Raw genomic sequence first — 27610 nt, forward strand, 5'->3', positions numbered from 1 at the left:
ACATCTTGTGGAGTCTATGTGGTGTCAGATGTGCCCTCTGTGTGATTATGTGTTGGATAAATTTAAATTGCGCATTACGCGAAACTACCTTCAGATAAGCTAGTAGTGTTGCCCATTCTCTGTCAGTTCTGCTTCCATCTCGGCATCCCACTTAGCACGCACCTCTCCCAATGGGGAAACCTGCGTTTTCCTGATGCCCGTATACAACCATTTCGTCAGATGACTACCATTACTGATTAAGTGTAGTATATGAACTAGCTCTTTCGTTTGCGGTTCCTGCCCATCTGGGGCCCACACCCTTTACACCCAGTGCGTCAGTCTGGCGTGTAAGAGAACCAGGGTATCCGGCAAGCCGTTAGTGTGTACAAAGTCCTCATGTGACAACGGTATGCCCTCGTAGAACATTGCACCTACTGTTTTTGTCCTACCAGCATCCCACCCGGCCAGCTGCCCCTGCGTGACTATGCCCGTTGGTATGGGCAAACCCAAAAGGTGGGTATTCGGTGCATAGGACAAACGAGGCTGTGGAGTATAAACCACAAATGAGGAGAATGACATACCTGCCCACAAGCACAGTGCCACTGTGCATCACATGATTTTGGCTTCCTCCACACGGTCACCCAGTGAGGAGATGAAATCACACGGTGGTAGGGAAAACAAGCTAAAAACCACTGTAAACCGTGGATTTTCAGCTCGTTTTCAGCAGTAGTAACCAGCCGATGTTCCAATTAAGAGGTTTGAAAACACACCAGGACATCGGCGACCGCCTCAATGACACTTTGTTTTTATTGTTTTAGGAGTGGCGTGGGGGCTTGGTGAAAGGGCTGAGTGCCTCTTAGGTAGTTGTCGGCATGAAGCCACACCCCCTCCAAGGCCCCCCACTCCTCACACTGCTACGCATTGATGGACGGAATGCTGAATAAATTATACATTCACCCCCAGTCAAGAGATCTAAGTTAAATCCATCGTTCTTTTGCTCACCATTCCACCCTTTTAGACCCAGTCATATGCAAATCAGTCTTGACTCTGTGCCTCATGGGAACAGTCCAGACCGAACTGCCAAGCCAGGTCCTCCCTGGACCGGAAACAAGCATCCTGGGACCGGTTTCTGGGTATTACGCTTCATCAGCCAGGCTAGCTTGAATCCGGTGGACCAAGTTGGTCAAGGGGCACTCTAACACTTTTCTTCTTTTGAAATTTACTGGAATTTAATCTGAGTAGTTTAGGGTCGATTTAACGTCCTGACAAAATGCCTAGACTTTTCTGTCACTTTTGGGCATAAAACATGTTGACTAAACATGCCCATGGGCTCATTACTGTGCTTGTTCTGGTTCAGTCTTCTTTTTAATCTTGACACAGTTACTCACCAGGAATTAAGATTGCTAAGGGAGTGGCCGTTGTCCATTTTAATTCACTGAGTTACCCAATGTACCCCCATCGCGAACTTCCATCATTAGGGCAGTGACCTGAATTTTGGCAAACACCAGGCCAAGGAAAGAGAAAAAAGACCTCCAGCCAAAGAGCCCCAGTTACTCTCTTCCTGGCAGACCCTGATAGGGCCCTACTGCGAATACTGGCGATCTGGAGTATTTTTGGGAGGCATGCATGATTATGGGTGAACTGGGATAAATCTGTCGCCTATCCCCTGATGGCCTAGTGTCCCTCTCCAGGGCCCTTCCCTCGTACAGTGGGAGCCAACCACCTTTAAATACTTGGGGATATATGTTATGATTGAGCGTGAGCTGTTCTTCAGAGAAGACCTAGACAGAATCCTTGAGGCTTACAGGCGAGACATGGGTCACTGGCACCGCCTCCCGCTGTCTTGTCACTCATGGGGAGGGTAGCATTATATAAAATTATCTACCTGTCCAGATTTTTATATATTCTACAAAACACTCCCTATGCAGAGTCAGACAATTTTTTCTGCCAGGTCGATGAGGTCACCAGGGTGTTATGGGATTGTGGGGCCCAGTGAATCACTATGATGACACTGACGAGGAAATCCTGACATGGGGGCATCTCCTTGCCTAATTTAAAGCTAGTACTGGGCTGCCCATATGATAGTTGTAAATGACAGGGTCTATTTTGACCAGAGTAAACCGGCCCTGATGGCAGATAGAAGGGCACTAGACCCAAATGGCTATTTACGCCAGTTAAATGGCAGGGGGAGGATAGGCAGGCTCCTACCACAGGTGCCATAGTAGTGGATGTGTGCAGGAGGGCGGAATGGCCATGAGCTGCCAGGTAAGAGTACATTGGCAAATCCACTGTGGGAGACATAGGCTCTAAAGGAGCTTAGGCTGATTGAGGGACACAAAAGTGGGATGTGCTGGGTATTACAAAGGTGGGGGATGTCTGGAGGAGGGGACAATTCATACCCTTCCAGAGCTACATGCCGAATATTAACTAGCAGTAAACCAGTACTTCAAATGCAACACGCTCAGTAAACATAAGGATATCTTGGAGGATTTGGAGAAAGAGCCCCCCCTGTAGTTCAGGGTACTGGCTGCACTCCGCCATTCCCACGCTGACTAAGACAGTGGAATGACTAGATAACATTTCTAAATTACAGGGAGAAATCTCTGAACTTGAAATCATCTGAGAGGGAATCCAAGAATACTTGGCCTTCCTAAAGCAGTAGAAACCAACGCAAACAACTGCATAGAATTCTTAAAACTGGATGCTGCAGACTTTGGGTGTAATCTTTGAGAGACCATTGAAAGAGTTCATAGAGTACTTTCACATAAAATCCCAACACAAAGAGTTCTTACTTTTCAAACGCTCTAACTTCAGCACACTGAAATGATTCTCACCCACATGAAGACCTATCATATCTGTAATGAATGCAACAAAATTAGAATCTATAAAGACTGCTCCAGAGACAGAGGGTGTTTGAACCATGGCAAGAAACCTGGACATGAATTTCCCATTCGTTAGTTTTTTAGGTCTCGCCTATGCAGCGCGCATGCGCTGCATAGGAGGACTTTTAACCGTCGCTTACAAGCACACACTCTTGCTTGTGGTGGCATCCACATTGCGGGAGCGTGCAGCGGCGCGCCACAAGCACAATTGCAGTTCTTGAAAATGAGCAGACTGTTCTCCCAAGCACGCGCGCGCCTCTCTCCTCGCCCTCACGTCCTGGCCACTCACTTGCTCCGCCCTCTCCGTCTCCTTTTTGTTGCTGGCGCTTCTTGTTCTTCTGAGTTTTGAGCGAAACACAGAAAGTTTTCCAACAAACGTTCTCGACTCACTGAGCTTTAGAAAGCATTTACTTATAGGATCCTATAACGTAAACACCACTTTATACTTTTCAGAGCACGTGATTGTATATGTACAACCAGCGTTTCCGAATCTACAAATGCAGACATTTATGATATTTCATAGATTGTAGGTAGGGGTCGGAGGGCTCCTTCCATGCTGGGTTCCAAGCAGAAGCAGTTATTTTACATTGAGGCATTCCCATCATAACACAGAGTGTCAGGTGGCAGCCGGGCGCACTCTGTCCCACTGTTCCTCAGGGTACGCCCGCTGAATTCATGGTTTCACCCCACAGCAGTCCTGTCTCCGGGAGTGTTTCAAGGGGGATACTGGTGTGTGTGTGTGTGAGGTGCATGCTCTTGAGGAAAGGACTCGGTGCGACGTGACCTGCAGCTTCTCGCCCTCATGTGCACTCAGACATGGAACAGAGCTATTTAAAGCTTGGTTTCAGCACTCGCACTTTGCATGTGAAAAACCAAACCTGTTTTTCCAGCTCACGCTTCGTGTTGCCCGGAGTAGTCTTCTTTGCCAAATACTTTCTGGTCATTTGCCAACACTTTTAAGTCATTCAAACCTCCTCCTTACACTCAGTACATCCCCCGTACACTTGCCCACTTGCACCCTTCCCCTCTTTATGCCGCTTTAGCAGTCATCATGTCTCTTGCTCTTCACATCCAAGGGTCCTGGTATTATGCCGCAGGGAAGGACCAGACTATGCAGTAGGTTTGAAGAAATAATGTGGCAACAACAGGCAAATTATGTGGCATATTGTGACCCATTTTGTGAAAGTATTGCCTCCTAATGTTTTCATTTTACAGGCTAATAGTATCTGGACAAAAGTTTCACCTTATCAATGCCTGTTTGACATCAAAATACAGCAATGCGCAGCAAGGTTTTCCACTGTACAGCAGTACGTGGCACCGCGTTTTTAGTAACTTTTGAAACATTTGAGCTAGGATTTTTTGTTGTTGTTAATTTCAGTAGATTATCCAGCTGATGATGGACTGTGAGGCAAATATGGCAAATGTATAATTAGGAGGAAAACTCAGCAGCCGCAGAGTTGGCCAATCCCAGCGGTCCTTTTTTAACCTTCTCCGTTTGCATCCTACACATCAAGTCCCCTTCCACCGATCGATTTGCATCTAGGTGTTCAGTCGCCATTACATCCACCTCTTTGCATCTCAGTTATTCATTCAGCCTTCGCAATATCAGTTCAAGTCACCCTGCCACCTGCTCCTTCGCATCAAAGGAGCCAGTCCCCCTTTAACTTGCTCCTTCGCCTCATAGGATCCAGTCCGCCTGACACCTCATGCATTACATCATAGGATTCGCCCCCCTTACACCTGCTCCTTCGCATCATAGGATCCAGCCCCCCCCCTTACACCTTGTGCATCACATCATAGGATCCAGTCACCCTCCCACCTGCTGCTTTGCATCGTACGATCCAGTCCCCCTTCCCTACATCTCCATCTTTGCATCGTCGGCATTACCGTCTTATGCTTTCAGTCCCACTTACACTGGCTGCATCATATAATCCAGTCAGTGGAGTAATGAAACTTGAGCCCCCTCCCTTCTGCAAAGTACACAGAGGGGCCCACCAAGCTCGGGACCCAGTGATGATCTCTCAGGCCAGGGGCCTGCCGCCGGTGCACAGTGCAGGAGGGGGGACCCTGGAGCTCGCGCCCCAATCCGCCTCACCGCGGGGGCCAATTTTAGACTACTGAATGCAGTTCCTAATCCACCTCCATCACATTCTAGGCATTCAGTCCCCCTTGTACCGGAAGCCTCGCAATCACACGATTCAGTCCCCTTGACACATGAGTGTGTCACATGCTCGGCATTCTGTCCCCCTTGCACTGCTGCTACGCATTACATGATCCATTCCCCCTGACACACTGGTGCATCACATCCTAGGTCGTCAGTCCTCATACTAGTGCCACAAGGCTACCTAGAATTTCAGTCTTCATCCCTCCCACTGCTTCACATCCTAGGCACACTGCCTGCTTCACATTACAGGATCTAGTTTCTCTTACACCCGCTGTATCACATCCTATGCACTCTTCCTTTTATACCCACTGCATTACATCCTATACATTCTCTTCCTCTTACAACTGCTGCATCACATTATTAGCATTCTCTTCCTCTTACACCTTCTGCATCACATCCTATGCATTCTCTTCCTCTTACATCTGCTGCATCACATCCTATGCATTCTCTTCCTCTTACACCCGCTGCATCCCATCCTATGCATTCTCTTACATCTGCTGCATCATAGCCTTTGCATTCGCTTCCTTTAACTTTCAGCACAGCGCCTGCTTTTAGATTAACAACACATGCGCCGTGCTTAATATATTTACAGGCGTACGCTTTTATTACTCGTCAACCACACCAAACCTGTCCAACCCATGTCTTACTGCCTTTTCGCTATAGCCTGTAGGTGTCTGCGCACCTCGTTCCTGACCTCACGGCTGGTGCTCTGCCAAAGCTGAGGGTGGGGGCAGTGTAGGTGTAAAAGCAGCAGCTCCTCGGAGTCCCGAGCCTCTGCCTCACCCAGCACCATAGCGTAGAGCAGCAGCCTATGTTTCAGTCCTTACTGCGCTCCAGTATATCATTCCCTTCAACATCTGCACACATCTTTTCCCCCAACTGCAGAATGTTGGCTTCCCACACTTCCAATACCTCTAATCGCTCCATTTTCAAGTTATGATTCTGCTCAGAGTTTATCTTCACCATTTCTACACATCTAACCAGGGCTTTAGGTGGGATGAAATAACTGGGGGGTTTCTCAAAGGGGCATGGCCAATGTAATTAAGGGCGTGGCTTATAAACGGGTACGCTAAAAATCTGTGTTTAGCATAGTGTGGCGTCCAACTGGGATTTTGCTGTTCTTGTCTTTGTACTCAAGCATTTTCAATGGAATAGGTCTCGAATTTTCGAAACTTTGACCTATTGGCATTATAAATGACAATGCCTTTTATTTGCTTTTAGTCGTTGCTTGCAGATGTTCAAAACACATAAATAGATAGCATTGTCGTTTACAATGCCAATAGCTAAAGATTTTGCAAATGCGAGACTTATTGCATTGCAAATGCTCGTTTTTATTTTAACACCTTCCTGCCCCAACGTGTTTCACAAGGGTAAAACGCACATATTCATTGATTCCGAGGCGCGTGAGACGTTCATAAACAATATCTCTGAATCAAGTATGAAAATTTAATTGCTACACTTGGAGTGCTTCATAACCTGTTTGATCTGTTTACTGTCGTGCATTGCTTGTTGTATGTTTAATGCTTTTCACTGACTGTAGATTTTCAGAAAGAACTGGGTTACTCTACAAAATAACTTGATTTGTAATTGGTATGCAGTGCTGAATCTTTCAGTTCACTGGCCTGCTGATGTAGAGCCATTGCATGTTTTAAGATCTGTAATGAATTTACCAGACTCTTAGATTTTGCAGTCAGTCTTTAGTAAAGTGTATTATTGAATCAACCAACTTTTTAAGATACAGACCGATCTTTCTTTGGGACAAAATGATGGTTGCATACAAATGCTTAGCAAAGTCTAGTCTTGTCCAATGAGCCATAATGTTGCTTAGTGTGAAATTAGGGCAGTACTCTGTGTAAGGATTGTTATGTTTTTCTCTGGGTCTTAAATATTTCAGGCTTACTCTTTCACACTCCTAATCAGATCAACCGTCTTTGCTAGACAAAATGAAGCTTTTCACTAAAACAATTCGACTGCATCAAAAACTCAGTTAATATCTATTGCTGGTTATGGAGTCACATCTGTGTCTCATTTGACATAATTGTAACACGTTTTAAGGATGTTTGGAGTTTTGCACAGTCTTTTGATATAACTGTGGTCAGGTTTTCTCCCGAGTTAAATATGTTATACTTAAAATGTCTTTAAAACGGAGTAATTTCAAACAGTAGGTACTTCTCACTTCAATATCTGTCTGATTCTTTCAAGTAGGTTTTTGGCGATTTATTGTAGATTAGAGTTTGGAATGCCTGGAGCAGGTCTTAAGTTCCCATAGTCATCTTACGATGTAAAAATGTGGTTGGGAGAAATGGTCCTGAGGTATTGTTCGATACTTTAATTTGCTTGTTAGGATTTTTCTTTTTTCTTGCAATTCAGTTAGTCAAATTAATTTGTGTGAATGAACATCTTTTTAATGGATTAACAAAGCATCTCTGCAGATCAGCACTGTCAGGGGTGTGGAATTTATTAAAATATCTACTTGTCCATGGAACAGGTTGCTACAAGTAAGAATTGGGCCCCTATTTAGGTCTAGTGTTAACCAAGACCTTTTATTTGTATTAAAAATATTCCTCTCTCCATCTATCGGCTGGCTTCTCTGTGAGTGACAGCATTTTGCTCTTTCACAAGGTGCATATCGGCACACTAAGTAGTTTTGTTCAGTGCTGGAAACTACTGTGGCAATGTGTGGTTTTGGAGATTAAAAGTATTTCTGCTTTTGCCAATGTTTAATATAATAATGAGCGCCTGGCTGCTTACACAACAGTAACGTTTTACACAAATCATGTAAAAAACAAAGACTGGCATTGACAAAACCAAAAAGCTGACCAGCGTCATAACCATTGGCTATGCCAATGCTTGTTTATTTTCATGCTTCCTATCCTTTTGTTGAAACGGGTTACATGGATTTGCCATTATGTATATTTTTGGAAATATTAGCATGCATCAACCCATTTTACTAAATGATGCTTCAAAGAAATGGTACCTAATGTTTCATAGTAGTTTAGCAAAACGCTTTTTTCCAGTTGCATTTTTTTACTGAACATTTTATTTTAAAAGCCAAGAATCATCAATCTTGCTTTCAAGCTTTTGCATATATTTGCATCTAAGCCGAGAGCATCCTAGAAGCATTATATGTAGCCTCATATTGTTAAACTTCATAAAGGCTTTGTATTAATGAACCATAAATACAAGTTTGAATAGCATTTACATATGGACACAAATATTACACTGCAGACAGTGTCCTTCCATGATCTATAATGTGGTACTGTAATCTGGCAGCCAAAGGATTTGTGCTTCCAGTGGGTGCGCCTACTTGCCCGAAGAACAAAATAAAATTGAGAACTTGTTGTCCTTAACCCCAAACAATATGTCTTGGGCGTCTGGCTATGGGAATTCCACACCCCTGAACATGGGTCATTAATATGTTGTTGGCTACACAAGTTTACATTTCAAGCTGGCAGTTCCAACATAAGACTCCATCTCTATAGGGTCTTTGAGTCACAAACTACACTTTCTTTAATTGAGCCAGATTAAAATGTTATCCCACAACAAGAAACCGTTGAATCACCCTGTTAAAAGAAAGTGTTGGTTTACTACTAAAAGAACAAGCATTAAAAATGCAACAGGTCTCATCTTTATTAAAGTCTAAGCAATGCTCTTTTCATTTATTTTGTTTTTTTAGTGTTGCTTTTTATTAGTGTTTTTCATACTTTCATGTCCTTAATATGCATGTTTCTATGTATATTTATGGCTGCATTAATATTTGTATTAATATAAATATGCGGATGTATATATTTATGTTCCTAGATGTATGTATATATACACATATAAACATACATATTTAGAAATGTATACATATATATGCATACATATGCATATGAAGTACATGAAATATTGAATAACAGTAATACAAGCAAGCGTAAAAAGCTTTTGATTGTTCTCTAGTGCCTTTAGTCAACAGCACCTTCAAAAGTAGGAAGCCGTACACTTGTCCGTGAAACCAATCTTGGGGAAAACAAACATACTCCAGGCGTTTGATCGTAAGATCCCGAACATAAACAGTTGGGGGCGGGTCAAATTTTGAAAGGGGCAGACAGCAGGCTGTCTCCATGTTGCTCTTTAAAAAGATCAGCATATTTAAAAAAATAAAATGAAAACACAGTCCATTTATTTAGTGCCTGAATCCGACACTCCCGCACCCTAAACATAACAAGATTTCAAAGAAAGGAAGAACACCTTTCCGTATACAACTGTTTACCTATAACGACATACCATTTAAGTAAACCGACTCACCCGCTGAACCCAAACGTGTGCTACAGTTGGTACATGATGTACAAAAGGAATTGTAAAGGGTCTCCGTTCCTCGCCTGACGATAACCCAAGTTAGTCCAAGCTTCGCACTTTCCCGCCGTAGTCCCTTAGTGGATCACTACTTTGTGATGCATGTAAACGAGGCATTGAACAGCAGATTCTACACAGGCACCGGTCTGAAAAACTTAAAAGAATAGGGATCCTACGGCTTTGCAAGCATATATTTCCTTCCGTCTCTGGCACCTTAGTAAACGTTTTTGTTTTCAGTTCTATCCGCTTTTACTAGCGAAGCATGAGCGTTTCGATGTGTGTTGAAACTGTTTCTAATGGATCTGCTACGCGTCCCGGGGCACATCATGGAAACAAAAAGCAGACTAATTAGAAAACACAAGAAGGACAGCCGCCCGTTCAAATAACGCTATAAGTAAAGCACCGTGTTTCCACTAACGGGTATCCTTGCCCTACTTCTGTTTTCAGATTACTATAATTTAGGGATCAATTTGACGTCTTAGTCCTTTCTTAGTTTCATTGAACACTTGTCAAACGCCTTATAACAGTATTGTAGGCGTCTTTTCGCCTTGTGTCCCTCGCGCTTCAATGCCATTTTTAGCGGTTTCCCATTAGTGCTGTGCGCACAGCGTCCGATGAAGGCGCACACCTATCGGCGCGTTGTTCCTCCCGCATGACTCTTTCGCGGTATTGCTTCATGGTAGAAGAGTCGAGGTTCAATGCTGAACACGAGGGAATACAAGCAACGCCAACAACGCCTCCCGCTTTTTTTTTTCTCTTTTAGAGCCGTCCCAGTTGGACTGACTCGCATGACTGGTTTCTTATCTTTATGGGGCCATGTGTTTGGCCCCATAAAGATAAGAAAACCTTTTACGCCAGCAGTAAGTCGGGGCAGCCAGTCCAACTGGGACGGCTCTAAAAGAGAAAAAGTGTACGTCAGAGACGCTCTTTTCCAATGGCTGGCCACCGTTTAGCATAAACGGTGACGCCAGCCAATGGAAAGGAGGGGCGGGGCTTAAAGCCCACTAGAGAAAACTAACCGAAAACATTAAATCTCGCCAGCGAGACTGCGCATGTCTGCGCAGCCTACGCTAGCCGAGACCTAATAAAGGGAGAGATCACTTTTCTTCAGGAGTCAAAAATTGAAGTTAACATAGTGATTTTTTGAATAACTACCTCGTTTCAGAAGGTTTTCACTGCAGATAAAAAAATAGGGCCGCCCCCCTCATGGCTAAAATATCAAAACTGTCAGTTACATCAACAATTTTACTTTCTTCACTGCTTTTACCCCTTTAAATTAAATATACAAATCCATATTATCCCTCCTTTTGGATAATACTATACAAGAAAATTAACTCACTCGAGTCGAACACCAAGATAATTGTGGGAAGTGAATTCAGTTGCCTGTGGACAGCCATTCAGAGAAGCATATGAACTGTAAATGCAAATCACACACAAATATGCTTGAGGTTGTATGGAAACATACTTACCCAGATGAGAAAGTCTTCGTATTTTTCTTTTTTCCCTTCCAGGCATGCTTAAGGATTGATTATTTCCTCTCCTACTACTGGCTGTTCCAGTGTTCCACCACTGGGCAAGCAATCTTGGTATCCAATGACTCCTGTATCACCATGTTCTTTATCCTAGGCAACAAAGACCAGATGGAAAGGTGCTGGAGACTTAATTTGAAGTTGCTACAGAGGACTATGTAAACCAAATAAAAAAATATATCAAACAAGTTTGTCTGAAAATCGTCCTCTCTGCTCCGCACAAATATTTGGAGTTCCATAAAAACTGCTTTTAGAGGAATAATGTTAAAACCTATGTCGACACAATAAGAAACTTAAACCTAACTATAACCAAGTTAGAAAACAAAAGTGTGGACTTTGCAGTATTAAAGAGCTTAACTTCCAACAGATGCAAACATAGGTGAGCCTTAAGCCGCGAAGCAGGCCTGTGGGCCAAATCTTAGCAAGCCAAACGGCTCTGTTTTTTAAACAAGGCAGAAAAAGTCTTTGCCAACTTACTAAAATGTATGTGTGCTACATTTCACAGATTTGTCTTTGGGGACCAGCTTTTTCTGATAGTAGCTCTCTGATTGCCCGTACCAAAAGATAGGCTAAAAAGGTACTTTTTCCTGAAGGTTTAACCTAGGTCAAACCACTCACCAAGGCAGCTGCCCTTTGTGCCCAATCTTATAAGCTTTTGAACTTCTGCCAGTTCCTATACGGTTTTTATATTGAAAGAGATAATGCAATTAACATTACATTGAACCACTTCCCCACCATTTGCCTAGGTGCTGAAGCTGTTCTGAATTTGCCTAACCTCACCGATATAGCCATAACTTATTAGACCTACTTCCATTAACATGAGTTATAGCAATTCTCTCTAAATGGAAATGTTCTAGGAAGCTCTCTGTCCACACTTGGGCATTGATTTGCGTATTACGCAGCTATGAAAGTTCTGCTCTCCAGCAGTCCATCATGCTTAAAAAACATAACTGTCCACTTTGTAAGAAACTGGATGTCTTCGTACTGAGAAAGAACCCCCCTTGCGTATACTCTTCAATAACAATTGTTCATGTTTATAACTCCCAACATTTCTGTACTGTTTCCAGGTATACAGATGTGCCTATTTACTAGTTCCATTGCCCAGTCACTAGAAATTGTTTATCTTTTATTGAATGCTCTATCAAACGAGTTATTGGTTGTTACGGTTATGACCCTGTGTAAATCCATCCTGTAACTTACTGTGATATCCATCCTCTAAACTAAATACAGTTTATCTTCGATACTCTTACCCATTCACTAACATCTATATACCTAACATTAATTATTCAATAATAACAGCACTGCCAATAAAAGCGGTATGAAAGATACTCCTGTTATAATACGCAGACCCAATTTCCTTAATTTCTGCACATTACTTGTCATAGCCTCATACGTGGATTACTTATTATTGAATAACATGTTTTATGTCTTAATCTTCCTGGTTTATGATTATATTATTGTTTCCTCTTCTGTCTCCTTATTTCACTTTTTAAACTGATCCAATTAATTTTGTGTTCTGTTTGTACTTTTCTTTAAAAACAAAATCGCTTGAAATTAAAAAAAAGTCAGTGGTTGTTGTTTCCTTCTCCAGACATGAAGACACTCCTGGTATACAACAATAGTTAATTGTGCTTCCAAAGACTGTGGATTTTGTGGTGGCACAGACAAACTGACCGTGTTTGTATTCAGCTACAGTATCATTGCAAATTAAACTAGCATACACAAATATAGGACAGTGCCCTTACAGTTCAGAAAGTCTTTTCAGATAAAAGTTAGGATAAGGAGCAATTGCATTGAAAAATTATTTTTTGCAGTACTCTTTCCAGTTGGCTATAAAATTCTTAGGGGTGAAGTAGGGCATTTTGCTCTCTCTTAGTAGTTGATTGTGTTTATTTTTGCATCAAAGCTTTGGTCCTTCAGCCGCTGTACAAATGCGTGGCTTAAAAACGTCCGTCTTTAGGTCAGTGCGTGATATTTGGTAATACAAATACATTATATGGGATTCAGACCGATATGGTGGTGCACCTTAATGAGCAATTGCACCCATGATCCTAAAATGATTACATATATGCTGTATGTCATGCTTGATTATGTGCACACACTGAGCCTAGACAGAGTACAATTTAAATAAAGGTGCTGCTCAGCAACAGTGTATGTGTACAGTCTAGCATGTGGAAGAGATAGTCTTTAGGCTATTCATAATCAGGCAAATAGGGTTAGGAATAGTTAATCCAAAATTGTCCTCTGCCTTTTGCACAAGTGGGGACAGAGAACTCAGTTCCATGTTTAATTCTGTACAGTTAAGTAGAGGTGTGGTATGAGCTGTTTTATTTCTAAGAATTCACCTGGGTCTTTCATTTAACTCATTTTACAGTAATTTATCAAAGTAAGTCTCAGGATTTGACTGCAACGTGCCGCAAGAGGATAGGGGTTTCACCTTGACCCTTTACCATCAAGGAACACCGAAGTACAAGGACACCTGTCTGATAGGCATCTATAGGCTCCCACTAAGTTAATAAAAAACATCAAAAGCCATTACACGCATGTGGCAGTCTTCAGCTCCAGAGGTTAAAATCTCAATCTCTCTTCCTCTCTCCTATTTTAAGTGGCTTTGGATTACTTCATGATGTAGGATCCTGGGGTCTCCTGAACCCACTGTCTCTCATCTGAGGTTATTTTGCCCATTTTGGTGCCCTTCTGTTTGGAGTTAACTTATACTCGCCTTCAAATTTAAATTGTATTTGTCCATTTAGATTCACAGGTTCATATAAGCATACTAGGTCATCAAAATACAGTACATTACTTAAAAAAACACTTATTAATTATAAACATAAAAAGCTTCTTAAAAACAAAAGTTGCCATCGTATCCAACTCCAAGACAAAGAAGTAATTGTATGCCTTCTATACCATTCTAATACCGTCTGAACTAGTGAAGGCTTCAATAATTTCTTTCTAGCAGCTATGATAAAACTGCACATAAAAGAATGTGGTAGAAACGGTAATTTACAGTGTCAACATTTCAACACTTAATAAATATTAATAGGCATTCATGGATGTAGAAGCAGGAAACATGTACAAAATGCATTTAGGAGGCTTGAGCAGTTGGCTAAAGAATTAAGTGTGGATTTGAACAATGAGAATTTGTGAAACATTTAGAATGAAATCGACAAAGTTAATAACAGAAACAAGATGTAAAAACTTTGCGAGAATTATTGGGCAAGAATAGAAGATGTGACAAGGTATAAATAAAAATTGAAAAACTCCTGATTGAGCCTACGTAGAATAAATAGAAAAGAAAAATGTGAGTGATTCTGAATGTGAAGCGATGGTTGAAAAGTGGTTTACATTGAGAACAGTGCAAAGGAGGAGCATATGCCCATGCACCTTGGTCAAGAAGTGGTATTTAAACAGTTACAAATAATTCTCAAAGCTCAGAGGAGCCTGAGAAGCGGTATACAGAGGTGGGAAGAATTGTGACTATTTCAATGGTACTTTGGACAGATTTAGATGCTTTATTTTCAACTTTTGCGCCTCGAGATTTGTGGGCCAAGCATAAGACTATAGTACAATGGCCAGAAGGGGAAGCCTCTCTTAGTAAGCCTTCTCTAATAGTTATGGAAAAATATACTATGTTTGTCGATTATTGAAAACAAAAGGTTCCCCAGAAAGAAATTCGCAAATATCAAAGCATTAGTTACCGACAATATCGAACAGTACACATTGGACAGAACATTACAGACACCACGTCCCCTGCTGCTACCACCACCACCAATGTATTGTAATTCTATATATCATTTTGCTCACGACTGAACTGTCCACCAAGAAACACTACACCATAGAAGAACACATTTAGGCAGAACTCTTTATAAAAAATAAAAAAAATAATAAATCGGCACAACCGAAATATATAAAATTAACTGTCGGTTAAGGCATATAGCAGCACTTTCTGCCACCAGCTGCCTTCCGCACATGTATATAATTGTCCAGGAATGGGTACATGTAGCAACTGGTACAGCTCTGAACAAAGGCGACAAACTTTAAGCCACAACTCGGTAAAGTTTACACACACCCCGAACAGAGTTATGGAAAGCACATCTCCACAGTCATACTGTGGTGAAAAGACCAAACCAGGAAAGAGTTTAGTGAAGTAAAATTTGCTTTAATTCTACACTTCTGTCAAATTGTACATTACGCAAAAGGTAATAGGAGTCTCTGGAATTACAGTGGCAAATATATTTTAAAACATTGTCATGCAGACGTATTGACAGTTTCATCACACACCAGGCCGCCTACCACCTTCTTGCATTCACTCATGGGCCGATCCACAGTGTTTACACACCCACTGTGCTCTTACCCCAACACCCATACATTGCATAGGCATGCCAAATGTAAACTTAATCTAATGTCGAATAATGTTCTGTATAATTATCATGAGAATTTAAACACTAAAACATGCAAGAGGCCAAGGGGGTTAGGGTTAATCTGCTGGTGTTAATTTATTTTACCTCCTTTATTTGCTAAACATGTCTGTAGGCACAGGATCAGTTTGAAGATCTTTTACATGTATTATTATTTCTGGTATTTCATAGTCAACATGACCTGTTCATCCCTTTTTATAAAGAGCAAAATCTGCATTCCCATCTGGTGCATTAGAGTTACAGTGCCAGTGTTTTCACTTTGTTAGAACACCAGTACAATATTCTTTCAAGGAAACCGACTTTTGTGGTTTATCATTTTTGGACCATCTACTGGAGTTTATTTCCATTTCTGCAAATGTTCTTCTTTATGAACCAGTCACAGTTATTACCTGTTTTTGACACTGTCTAAAATTGTTTTGTGTTTAACAATAGCTTTGTAGATTTGAAGAATTTAACTTAATTTTCTGTTTTTATTTCCTTATGGTTTCTGGAAAGCAGTTGGAATCAATTCAAATCCAAATACAGCCTTTCAAAATGAAAGAAAAGCTAATGCCGTCTCTTGCTGCAATCAAACCTCAAACTGTGAAACTGGTTCAACCACTCAATCGAACATCGAATAGCTCTGGGTTAAATCTTGGCCCACAGGTTATTCAACTACAGCCGTTAACTGGCAATGGAGAGCAGCAGTTCATTTTACAGAGTTTGCCATCAAATCCCTCTATTCAGTTGCTCGTACAAAGGAATTTACCCCATGTTGGACCTGCCCCTTTTGCAAAGAAGACCAGTCCTCATATGATACCGACCATCTCAGCAGATGTAGCTTTTAATGATGACCACATTGGTGGAAGCTTTGAAAAAAAACAAAAGCTAAAAAAATCACTAAAAGTAAAAACCCGATCAGGACGCGTTTCACGCCCGCCAAAACACAAAGCTAAAGATTATAAATTTATCAAAACTGGGGATTTAGCTGATGGCCATCCGTCAGATTCTGATGATTATTCAGAGTTAAGCGTGGAAGAAGAAGGAGATGCAATGGAAAAGGATGCGTTATTCAATTCTTCAAATTGTATACTAAAACCGAAAACATTTAAATGTGATAGCTGTGAAAAATGTTACATCGGAAAAGGAGGATTAGCAAGGCATTATAAACTTAACCCTGAGCATGGCAGTGTGGACTGTGTTCAGCAAAAAGCTGTTCCTATGGTAAATGGAAATGATGCTCGAATTGTGGTTGACTCTGTTGGAAATCATTATGCTTCTGGATCTCTCAGCCATGGAGTGACATGTGCAAAGCCTGAAAGTGTATCATCGCTGCATGCTGAAGAAATGGATTCCGTCTGTGGTCAACAGGTACTATATACATTTAGCAGTTGGGTAAAAATCATAACTTTGAATGAAAAACGCAATGTAAATAGTAGCAATTAAATCGCATTCATATGCAGTGTGCACATGTGTTTTTAGTGCAGCTTTTAGTAAAACAAGTTTGTTGGGGGGCAATTATCTCCTTATTGGCATTTGTATGCGAAAACATGTACATGTTCATTAAGGCGTCATAAGAAAGAAAAAACAATTGGGTTATTCAGTTCTTAAGATACACACATACTTCCAGGGTACAGTCCATGGGATTAATAAACATTCCCAATAGTTTTAGCTTAGGATTTTTGCTCAGTGCCTTTATCTCACAGTATTCCTTACGGGGGTTGTGATTGTTGATGCATACCAGATATCCCAATAAAATATAAGAAACCATTATGCAACTTGTAAAATAATAAACATTTTAATAAACATGGCATCCTGGGGCCAACTGCTATGTTGGATATTTTAAGTCCTGCATCTATGTGGTAATTACTACTGCTTGACATATGAGGGCCTCTAGGACTATTATCCAGTGGGGGGGGGGGGGGGGGGGGGGAGGGGGTGGATTCTCTAAATTCGACTGGGATTCCCACCTCACCCATCTGGATTTGTTGAAGAACGTCTGGTGCTCTCTACTAACTGGGTGCTACCAGAAGGGCTCTTCCTCTTCCTATTGCTTTCCCTCCTGCCATCCCATGCCTGCACCACCTCTAACCACAGGCCCGCAATTGGTCGTCACCTCATTCCTTGATTGTCTTCTTTCATTAATGCTTTTTCCTCTGCCATGGTCCTGGCGTCCACATCTCTTTCCCAATCTACCACTCTAGGTCCTGTCTTTGTCTGCCAACGGAGTGCGATATGCCTTCGTGCTAGGACCAGTGCTAATTTAGTGCCCACTTTCTTAGATTTGGGTCTGGGGAACAATCCCAGAAGGCAGACCTCTGCCGTACAGGGCAATGAATGTGCTAGCACCTCATTGAGCACCTCTACAATCCAGTGCCAGTAATCTCGTAGGCCTGGTCAATCCCACACCATATGTGCAAATCTTACATCCAGTGTTTCACATCTCAGGAACTGTTGTCCCAAAGCCCCATACGTATATTCAAATGGGGCATGTGCAGAAAAACGAATTGTGTGAACTTAAAGTTGGTGTTCCTAGAGATTTTCTTTGGGATGCTTATGACTCTACCCCACTCCACCTCAGTGAGCTCCCTGCCCACTAAGGCTCCCCATTTCTCTTGTAGGTGTCGTAGGGGCCGTATGGCCATCTCCATGAGCGCCCTATACAGCTATTTAACCAGGTGCCATGCTGCCCCCAATGTGCCCATCGTCTGCAGTACTGCATGTGCATCAGGTTCTCGTCTGCCTCCCCCGCACAGAGCACCGAAGGTCCCCATAAATGCATGATAATTTAGGAACTGACCAGGGGGCATATCGTGTAATGTAAGGAAGTCATCTAGTGGGAGGAGCTTCCCTTCTTAAAAGCAGTCACGAACCAGTAATATATCTGCCGCTGTCCAGTCTTGCAGTTGACATGCTGTGAAGGGGTGGAGGCGTCACCTCGTGGGAGTCCCACCAGGGTAAGGTCAGGTGCATAAAGGGGAACCATACCTTGTATTGGAGACATCTATTCCAACATTTCAGCTCTACCTGCAAGAGAACTTCAGGAGCCTGTATCTTGATCTTAGGATTTAAAACTTTTGTGAGCAGCAACCCTTGTGAGTCCACTAGTGCCTATTGTCTCCAGGCCCCTCCAATCTAGCCATTGTGCTAGCCATTGAAGTTGAGCTGCCAGGTAGTATGCTTCAAAGTCTGAGTCACCTAGATCACCCATCTCCAGATCCCTCCACAGTACTGCGAGTGAAACTATGTTGCTCCCGCTCCATATCAGGTCTCTTAGCATTTCGTCCAAACCCTAAACCGCCCCTGTGGGACCACAACTGGGAGGTAAACCAAATAATAGAATAGCCGTGGGAGCATGACCATTTTGGACAGTGTCACTCTGGCTTTAACTGGTAGTTTAAGGGAGTGCCAAAATGATATGCATGTTTCAAGGGAGCACATCACTGGGCCAAGGTTGCCTTCCATAAGATTCGTTGGTTCATGAAACACTTGTATACCCATATACTTGACGGAGCCAGGAGCCCAGTTAACACCTTTCGGGAGGGCTGCTGATTGATGTACAGATGGCGCTATGGGGAAAATAGGCATCTTGGGCTTATTAACTCCGAGTCCCGCCAGAGTCACAAATTACTCCAGTATGTTCAGGGCATAGGTTATCCCCCCTGTGTACCAGCTCTCAGATATAGCAATAAGTAATCTGCATATAGGGAACTTATGTGTTCCCTTCCCCAGAGGAGCAGACTGTGTTGTGTCCCTTCCTGCCTAAAACGTTCTGCTAATGGCTCAATAGCTAATGCAAACAATAGGGAGGCAATGGGCAACCCTGCCTGGTCCCCCTGTGGACATCATAGGAGGCTGAGACGACGCCTCCCATCCTGACCTTTGCTGTAGGGGTAGTATAAAGCAGCTGTACTCATCTAGACCACCCATTTCCCAATCCTATCTTCTTCATTACGGACATTAAAAAATCCCATCTCAGGGAGTTGAATGCTTTTTCCAAGTTGGCACCATTACCATGACATCTGGGTAGTCTGCTATGTGAAATAAGATGTGATGGAGTCTTCTGAGGTTGGTCTAGCTGGTATTAATCCATTTTGGTCAGCATGGATCAGACCCTGCATATGTGGGAGCAGTCTCATGGCTAGTATTTTACAAAGTACCTTGAATTCTATATTTAACATGGAGTGTGAGAGAAACTCTAATGTACTGGCCATCCCAGATTTGGTTTTCGGTAAGGGGACTACTAATGCCTCTCTAGTGGAATCTGGCAGTCAACCAATATGTAGCGAGTCCGCGTATACCCTCTCCAGGTGGAGGGGCAAGGAATGATACAAAAGCAGATTAAAACTCTGCGGGAGTCCGTCTGGGTCCAGAGCTTTTTCCTTGGCCAGGTCGTTGATGGCGGCATGGATTTCTTGGGCAGATATCGCTTCCCCCAATGTTTTCTGCACAGTAGGATCTAACGTAGTTGAAATGATCCTAGGTACTAGTCTGTGGTTTCTGATGGTAGTCCATTCGGCTTCCCACATAAGGAGGTGTAGTACTCACAGAAGGTGAAATCAATAACCTTAGGCAATTACAGTGTGACCCTATCTTTATTCAGTAATGGAAAAATGGGTGTGCCCCTACTCTCAGGCCTAACTAGTGAAGCCAATAGCTTTCCTGATCGTCCCCCCTCCTTGTGTTGCAATTGTTGTAAGCGCAGAGATCTAGCAGACTGTCAAGGTTTTTATTCCAAACTCCCAGGATCGGTACTTTGCTCAAATGGGTCCACCTCTCATTCGCTCCACTCTCTGAATGCTATAACCGCGCAGAGGGTAGGAACGATTAAGCGAGGGAAGGAAAGGATGGGGACAGCAGGGAGGGAGACCTACAACACAAAAACCCACAATTAGAAGATAGGACAAACTCATGTATGTTATCACCACGATAATCAACTATTTACTAACGACAATAGCTACCTGTAAAGAAAAAGAACTAGTTCTTTGTACGAATATCCTGGTTTGATACCTTCTCACCCGAAGGTTTTCTAAACATAAAAAGAACACTCTTCAATCCGTGGCGAAAACGGACCATGAATAAACTTCCATACACTCACACACCCACACACACATGCTTGCTCATTACCCACCACATTGTTGAATGAACTTGCGTCACGGGGGTTGAGTACTTGACACACACACACACACACACCACTATCCCCTGCTAGGAAAAAGAAACAAAGGACCACATAAAGTTTGACTGAGATTAGCAAGCCCTTTGAACGTAGAGACTCTGATAGGCATTCCACTCATGCCTATCGTGTACTGACTGTTAAATCACAGCCCAAATGAATACTGTGGATCGCCACATAAGTCACGTAATAATTACTTGATGTTAGAGGAAACCGATATAATCACTCATAGAATCTCCTGAAGACAGTTGTAAGACTCGTATAATGCAGAAACCACTTTACCTCTCATGAATGGTGACAACGTCACCCTTACCGCCCTCGCAGCGTTGAACTCAGCTACAGGAATCCACCTCATGAAAGAAACAAGCATTTACAATGCAATGGTCTCGGCATTGTTAAAGTTAGAGCTATTGGCATTGCTCATGACATTATTTTAGTTTATGTTTTTGTTTTTAAAACGTTTAAAGAAACGTCATTGGTATTTACAATGTCAATAGCTTTGGATCAACACTAGGGTAGATGGCTTGGGGATGCTTGCTGGGTCGTGAGAGAGATATTGGGGAATGCAAGGAAAAGGCAGAATGGAAAAAGAAAGGAAAGAGGTGGAAGCGTATGGTGGGGTTTTATTATTGTAATGTTCCCAAGTCTGGAGTTTAAGGGAGGGGGAATTACAGGAATGTAATGTATTAGTGAGGTTTCGTTGATGATGTTTACTGCAATGTTATGAAGTCAGGTAGTCATAGGCTCCAATAACCAAGTAGGCAGGCGGTTTCAGTATTTAGCAGAAGGATCTTTCCAGTTAAGAGAATATAAACGTGTTGCCACGGTAAAACTGGAAGACAGGTTGTAGCACTAAAGTGACAGTAGTTTGGTATTTGGGGGAGGAGGGGGGGGAGGGAGACACGGTAATGGCATATTCACCCGGGGAGGGAAGGCTCAAGGAAGGGAAAGAGTAAGTTTGTGGCTTTGGAGCAAAATTGGGGGGGTTTCACATGGGGGGGATTGCAGGAGTGTGAGGGAGTCTAGGGAATGAAAGGTAAAGGCTGCAATGGAAGATAAGAGAAAGAGGTAGAAGCATATGGCGGGGTTTTGCAATTGCAATGTTCATAAATTGGGATTAAGGAAGCGGGAAATGACAGGAGTTTAATGTATAAGTGAGATTTGGTGGATAATGTTTTCTGTAATGTTATGATGTCATACTACAAACAGATCTTAATCAAGTGCCTTCTTTTGCTAGCAAAGATTGGTGACATATGGGTTCTTGTCAGCACGTCCAGTAACATCTGATAATTCTTCTATAACATAAGTGACGTCCACATTCCATTACCAACGGGCATACTTTTGATGATGCAAACGTCTGCCAATGGCTTTGTAACTTTAAGCAGACCAGACAAGGTCGATGCAATACAAACCTTCACCCTAACCACATCCAGCATACACACTACGTACGGTTTCAAGGCAACATCATCGACGCATTCACACATGTCTAGGGAGTGCAGTTATATACATAATTCATGCATAGTTTGGACGAGATGAATAATTATAGCGTATTTAAAATACCTTTAGGGAACTTTGCAATACAGACAAGTCTGCATATTGAAGCCTGGTGACATCAAGACATTTGTCAGCGTTCCCCGTGCACATTACACACTACGAGCTAAAGTAAGATTGTCCCGTTGTTCTTCGGACACAACTGGTGAAAAGGGTTTTCACGCACGCTCTGCCCTTGTGACCGCAACACTAAAGACGGCTGGCAGCATCGGATCTTCCTGTGAAATAAAACTATATTTACAAACCCAGCCGCGAGGAGACCGTCGAAGAACAGCGAAGGGAGCGACGAAGAGAAACTGAAGAGGGACCCAGGTGAGAGGGAACCGTAAAGTGTCTGTGGCATTCGGGGTGCCATTTTAACACCAGCTGCACACGGGTGTGTGTTCGGATGTTGGCGCTATGCTGCTGGTGGTAATTGAATCATGCACTTTAGGCCCAGACTTATGCTTCTGAGGAATGTCTGCAGTGAGCCTGCACGGGTGTCTCGACGCCCTGCACCCCGGATTACTACTGTTACTATCGGCCGGGCACGCAGTGTGAGCTACGCGGCATGTCTGCAGACACCTCAGCAAAAGAGGGCATAGGAAAGGAACACGAGGGAGGAATACAATGAGGCCTGGGAAAGTCACGGGCGCCACTGAAACGGCTAGCCAACAAATGTCGGGTGTCTTCTAAAAAAACAAAAATGTAGGATAAATTATAAGTCAAACATTTTACCGGAAATAAACCCATATACTGTTGTGATCAAATGTTGTCTCCAAGAGCGTGTCACTGCTCGAAACCTTATAATACCCAGTGAATACACGGAGACTAACAGAAAGTCAAGCTTGTACAGTCAGATACACTCAGAGACAGACACTAGCACAACAACACGGCGCCGAACGGATAGATCGTCACGGGCAGACGACAGTAAAAAAATGGCGGATCGAAGCTTCGAAACTTTTTCGGATTCGGGGGCGTGTTCCTGCAGTTCTAAAAGGGCGTGGCTAAAAAGTGGAAAGAACCGCAAGGAACACGCCCCCGAATCTGAAAAAGACGGAGCCTATTTGGAGGGACGGCTCTCTCCTCCAATGGCTGGCCTCCGTTTAGGAAGCCAGCCAATGGAGGAGAAGCAAAAAGAGAGGCGGGCTAAAGAGCCACTCTAGAAAACATTAAATCTTCCGACTTCCGGTTCTGCCTTCGGCAGACCGGTAGTCCTCGACCTAAAAACCAGCTCCGGCGTCCGACTGCAAAAGAATAATAAGCACTGCACCAGCGCCTCCGCCCTGCTTTTTATCTTCCGGGAATGCGCGTCATACAGCATGCGCCCGCCCAGTGCCGAAAAGGATCATGGGAACCGTAGCTCCGATACACGGCGAATTCTGCGGTCCGCATTGCCGTGTTCGCATCGAGCTCCCCGCACTGTAATTAGGGGAGTGTGACACAGACACAGCCTTTCCAGGGCTGCGTTATGTTTACTCTTGACCTCCGAGAGCTGTTTGTGGGCCACCTTTCCCAAAGTCTAATGTCTAGTGAGTGTATCTGAGCCTCAAGTATGTTGAGTTCCCAACTGAGTTTTCACCGCACGCCCAGTGCCTGTCCCATGCATTGGCCTCTCACCACCAATTTAAATGCATCCCATTCAATCAGGGAGGTACTCGCTGTACCCTGATTCGTCTGGAAGTAATCTGAGATGGGGGGGGGGGGGGGTGGTCTGCAACGAGTTTTTGAAACAAGTCTCTTCCAAAAGGGTGGGGTCTAGGCGCCAAACCGGGATGGCCACACATTCACGTACAGGGGAGAGACTCCGAAACAGAGGGCTGTAGTCTGATAAAGTGCGTACCAAGTACTTCATATTAGTCATAGCCAAGCTAAGTTGGGGTCAGCAGAGAAACCTGTCTAACCAGGTGTGCAAGCAATAAAGAGGTGAGAAGTAGGAGTAGTCCCTTTGTTGGCCATGTTTCAGTCTCCAAGTGTCTAAGTTCCTAGAGCTCTGTCCAGTTGGGGGGTGTGGATCTAGCTAGGTGTACGCCGGCCACACATTTTAAAGTCCCCTCCCAAGAGTAGGTCACTTGCCGCCTCTCCTGACAGGAGTCTGGACAATTGCTAAAAGAACTGTCTCTGGTCCTGGTTTGGGGCATATATACTCCCAGTGTCACCTCTCTGCCCAATAATCTGCCCTTCACCATTACATAACGTTCCTCTGGGTGGGTAAGCTTATACATCGCCTCAATTGGGGTCCTGCCATTACCCATAGCTGGGCTCCCAGTAAACATGCCGAGTATGAGGTTGCAAATAGTTAGCTGCCATCTCCGCCAAAGGCGAATGCCCTTTTCCGCCGTGAGATGTCTCTTGTAGCATCACTATGTGCACTCCACTACAGCAGATATAACTGTGAATATTATGGGGTTTTGGCATGGGATCCCATTCTCCTGACATTCCAGAATATTTGTTATATTTCCCTAAAGGGAGTACCCATAGCTGTCATTGAGGTAGGTGTGCCGTCCCCCACCCAGCTCCCCATAACATTGCCCAGGCTGGCCCCATAGTCTGAGCAGGATTATAGTCGGACCCCTGGATGTGCAATCTTAACTCCCAAAAATCAACTCCCCTACCCAAGGGCAGTAGCACAGCAGCTAGCTGCCCAAACCTGTAAACAAACCAAAACATTATGATTAGAACACCGCCTTTAGCTTGTGGGGGGGGGACGGGGGGCCTGGGAGTCTTAAAGTGGATCAAGCACATGGTGCCCGTCCCGGCCTTCCTCTGGTAATCGGGGTCGCCCCGGTGGTCCACTGGGGCGCTGCGTTTCCACTGTACTCCCATCACCCAGCGGGACAACCAAAAAGCCTATACAATATTCCCAACCATCCCCCTTCAGCTCAAGTACAGGAGCGCATCAGAACTCTAGTAGGGTCATCAACAGTTCTCATATGATATCTGCCGATTGAGGTGTCACTTTTGGCAAGTGAGTCTCCCCACCATTGGACTCCCTTGAGTCCGAGGCGCATACCTCGATTCTGACTAATCGTTTGTTGCCCCGTCTTGCTTCAGTGCTGCTTTCCTAGCTTGCTCAGTCTGTGAGGCTGTAGGTTTCTGTAACTGTGCCTTCCTCCTTGAACAACATTGTCTTTTCCTGGTGGGATATTTTGCTATGCGGGAGCCTGTCTGCTGTTTCGGCAAAGGTGCATCCGCTCTGTAGGCTTCTAACCAGGGCCACGTTTCCTCAAGAGAATTACAGAAGTGAGGAGTGCCATCTAGAATGAATCGGAGTTTTGGTAGAAACTTCTGGGAGTATTGTACTCCTGCCTCGCGAAAGGGCCTTCTTCGCTGCCAGAAAGGATGCTCGATGGGCCTGTACTTTGGCCATGAAATTTGGGAACAGCAGCACTGTACTATTGCCTGTTGTGTAGGGACCATGTGAACGGGCCTGTTGGTCTATGGTTTTGCGATCTCTATAGTGGAGAATTCTTGCCATCATAGGGTGGGGGGGCTGGGGCCTGATGTTCCCTTTCAAGTGCACAAAACGGAGAGGGACGGTCTGGAACTATTTTTTTGCAGCCATTTTGCAAGGAATGCTACCATGTCTGATCCCTCAGCTCCTTCCGGAAGTCCAACTACCCTAATATTGTTGTGGTGACTGCATCCTTTTGTGTCCTCGGCCTGTCTTTTTAGGACCGCCACCCTGGCTGTGAGCTCCTCTATCATGGAGGTTGTTGCCTTCTGTTCCAGCAGTAGTTCAGCCATTGACCACTCCCTTCACCTGTCCGCTAGCTTATGGTGTTCTGCCTCCAAAAGTCCCAGGCGCATCGATTCTGCCCCAATATCTTGTTGTAGGGTGGCCTTGGTATCTGCGAAGGCGGCCAACGTTCCCCCCCCCTTCCTCTGCCTCTGGGGGTGTCTGAGCGGCATCTCTTGTAGTTGACTGTGTGCCCCCCGGGTTTGTTTACCCATCTTGCCCACTGGTGGTTCAAATGTGCACTTAGGAGGAGCAATCCTAGGCCTCTCAGTTTCAACCTCTCCTCACGGGCCCCGGGGAGTTGTATTTCCAGTTCGCACAGGACTCTCAAGTGTGAGAATCCTACAAGGCACTCTGACAATGCTGTTGTTGGGGGCACGTGCTCTAAACCCTACTTCTCTTCAGATTTTCCTTTATTGTTTTTAGTCAGGCCCGGGGCTCATGCCAGCATGCAACGCCGGTCCTCAGTGCCCAAAGGCGCCCCAACACCCTGTTGTCCTGGTCCCGTAGAAGTCGGCCAATCTCCACCATACCTGGGTTCGCTTTGTTTCCACTCTGGCACCAGGGTTTCACACCAGAGGGGCCTGGGGTCGTCCACAGTCACCCCTTGGACAACCAGGAGTTAGGGGGGTCGGAGCTCTTCACCAAGGCCCAGTTCTCTTACCGAGCTTGGACCGAATAAGTAGGTATCCAGAAGAATAGGAAGAAGGAAGTAGTCTCTTTGTGTACTGCTGCAAGCCGCTCCGTCACTCAGCGGGTGACCACACCAGGCTTCACAGTAGCGAACACCCTGTAGTGCACCAGCCTTCGGCCTTACCCACTGTCCTGTTCCTTTCACATTCATGAACCTTGTAGGAGAGTGGCATCGACTGCATAGTTGCCCCCAACGTTTCGCTGATGTTTTGACTGTTTTATGACACTAGCCAGGCTGTGGCCCTGCTATCCAGGACCCCAGCCTATCTGCTTCTTCTCTAAACTGATGTGAGTACCCTAGGTACCTTCCAATTGGATACTGAGGACACCCTATCAGCCCCTTGTAGATGGTACCCAGGGCATGGGTCCCTCAGAGGCCTACCAGGGGCTGCAGCACCCTTTGAACGGGTAGGGATTGACATAGTTGGTCCCCTTGACCCACCAACAGCATCTGGGCACAGGTTTATTCTGATGGTAGTGGATCATGCCACCAGATACCCAGAAGCTATTCCCCGTAGGACCATCACAGCACCTGTGGTGGCAAGGGCCCTCCTGGGAATCTTTTCCAGGGTGGGTTTCCCTAAGGAGGTCTTATCTGACCGAGGTACAAACTTTGAGTAGTTACCTCAAAGCAATGTGGAAGGAGTGTGGTGTCAACTACAGGTTCACCACCCCTTATCATCCTCAATGCAATGGGCTTGTTGAGAGATTCAACAAGACCCTAAAGGGTATGATCAAAGGGCTCCCAGAAAAGCTTAGGCGAAAATGGGATGTTCTTCTACCCTGCCTTCTCTTTGCATACAGGGAGGTGCCACAGAAGGGGGTGTAATGGTCGCGGAGGATGTTCTGAAGGAGCGTCCGGAGCCTTGGAGAAAAGTCCGCAGTCGTCCCCCACGTTCCTCCGACTCTATCCAACTCTAGAGTGCGGAGAACCCGCTGGGGGAAAACAGGGAAACAAAACAAGGATAGGTGGGGGGGACAGGTAGGTCTTGACAGATGATCCTGGCAGGAGGAACAGCAGGGCCTTGATGGATCCTGGCAGGAAGAAGGATAGGGCCTCCCAGCTGTAACACAAAGATGGTTATAGGAATATCTATGTACCACTACCCTTGACCTTTCTAATCTTCAAACACCAGGAACCTACCAAGGTTATCACCAGCCGCTCTGGTAACAGTCTGCGGGAATATGT

At 44.3% G+C, this 27610-nt stretch overlaps 1 protein-coding gene across 3 annotated transcripts in view; it reads left to right on the plus strand.

The window, feature by feature from the left end:
- The window catches only part of ZNF839 (zinc finger protein 839), a 188160-nt gene that overhangs the window by 12344 nt on the left and 148206 nt on the right, over positions 1-27610 (plus strand). For 2 of the 3 annotated variants that reach the window (XM_085626338.1, XM_085626340.1), the window contains exon 2: positions 15803-16657. In XM_085626338.1, the coding sequence (XP_085482464.1) occupies positions 15803-16657 (855 nt within the window). The remainder of the gene's footprint in view (positions 1-15802; positions 16658-27610) is intronic. The other variant, XM_085626339.1, reaches the window with a different exon arrangement.

This window comes from Triturus cristatus, chromosome 9 (genome assembly GCF_964204655.1).
Source record: "Triturus cristatus chromosome 9, aTriCri1.1, whole genome shotgun sequence".
Taxonomy (NCBI): Eukaryota; Metazoa; Chordata; class Amphibia; order Caudata; family Salamandridae; genus Triturus; species Triturus cristatus.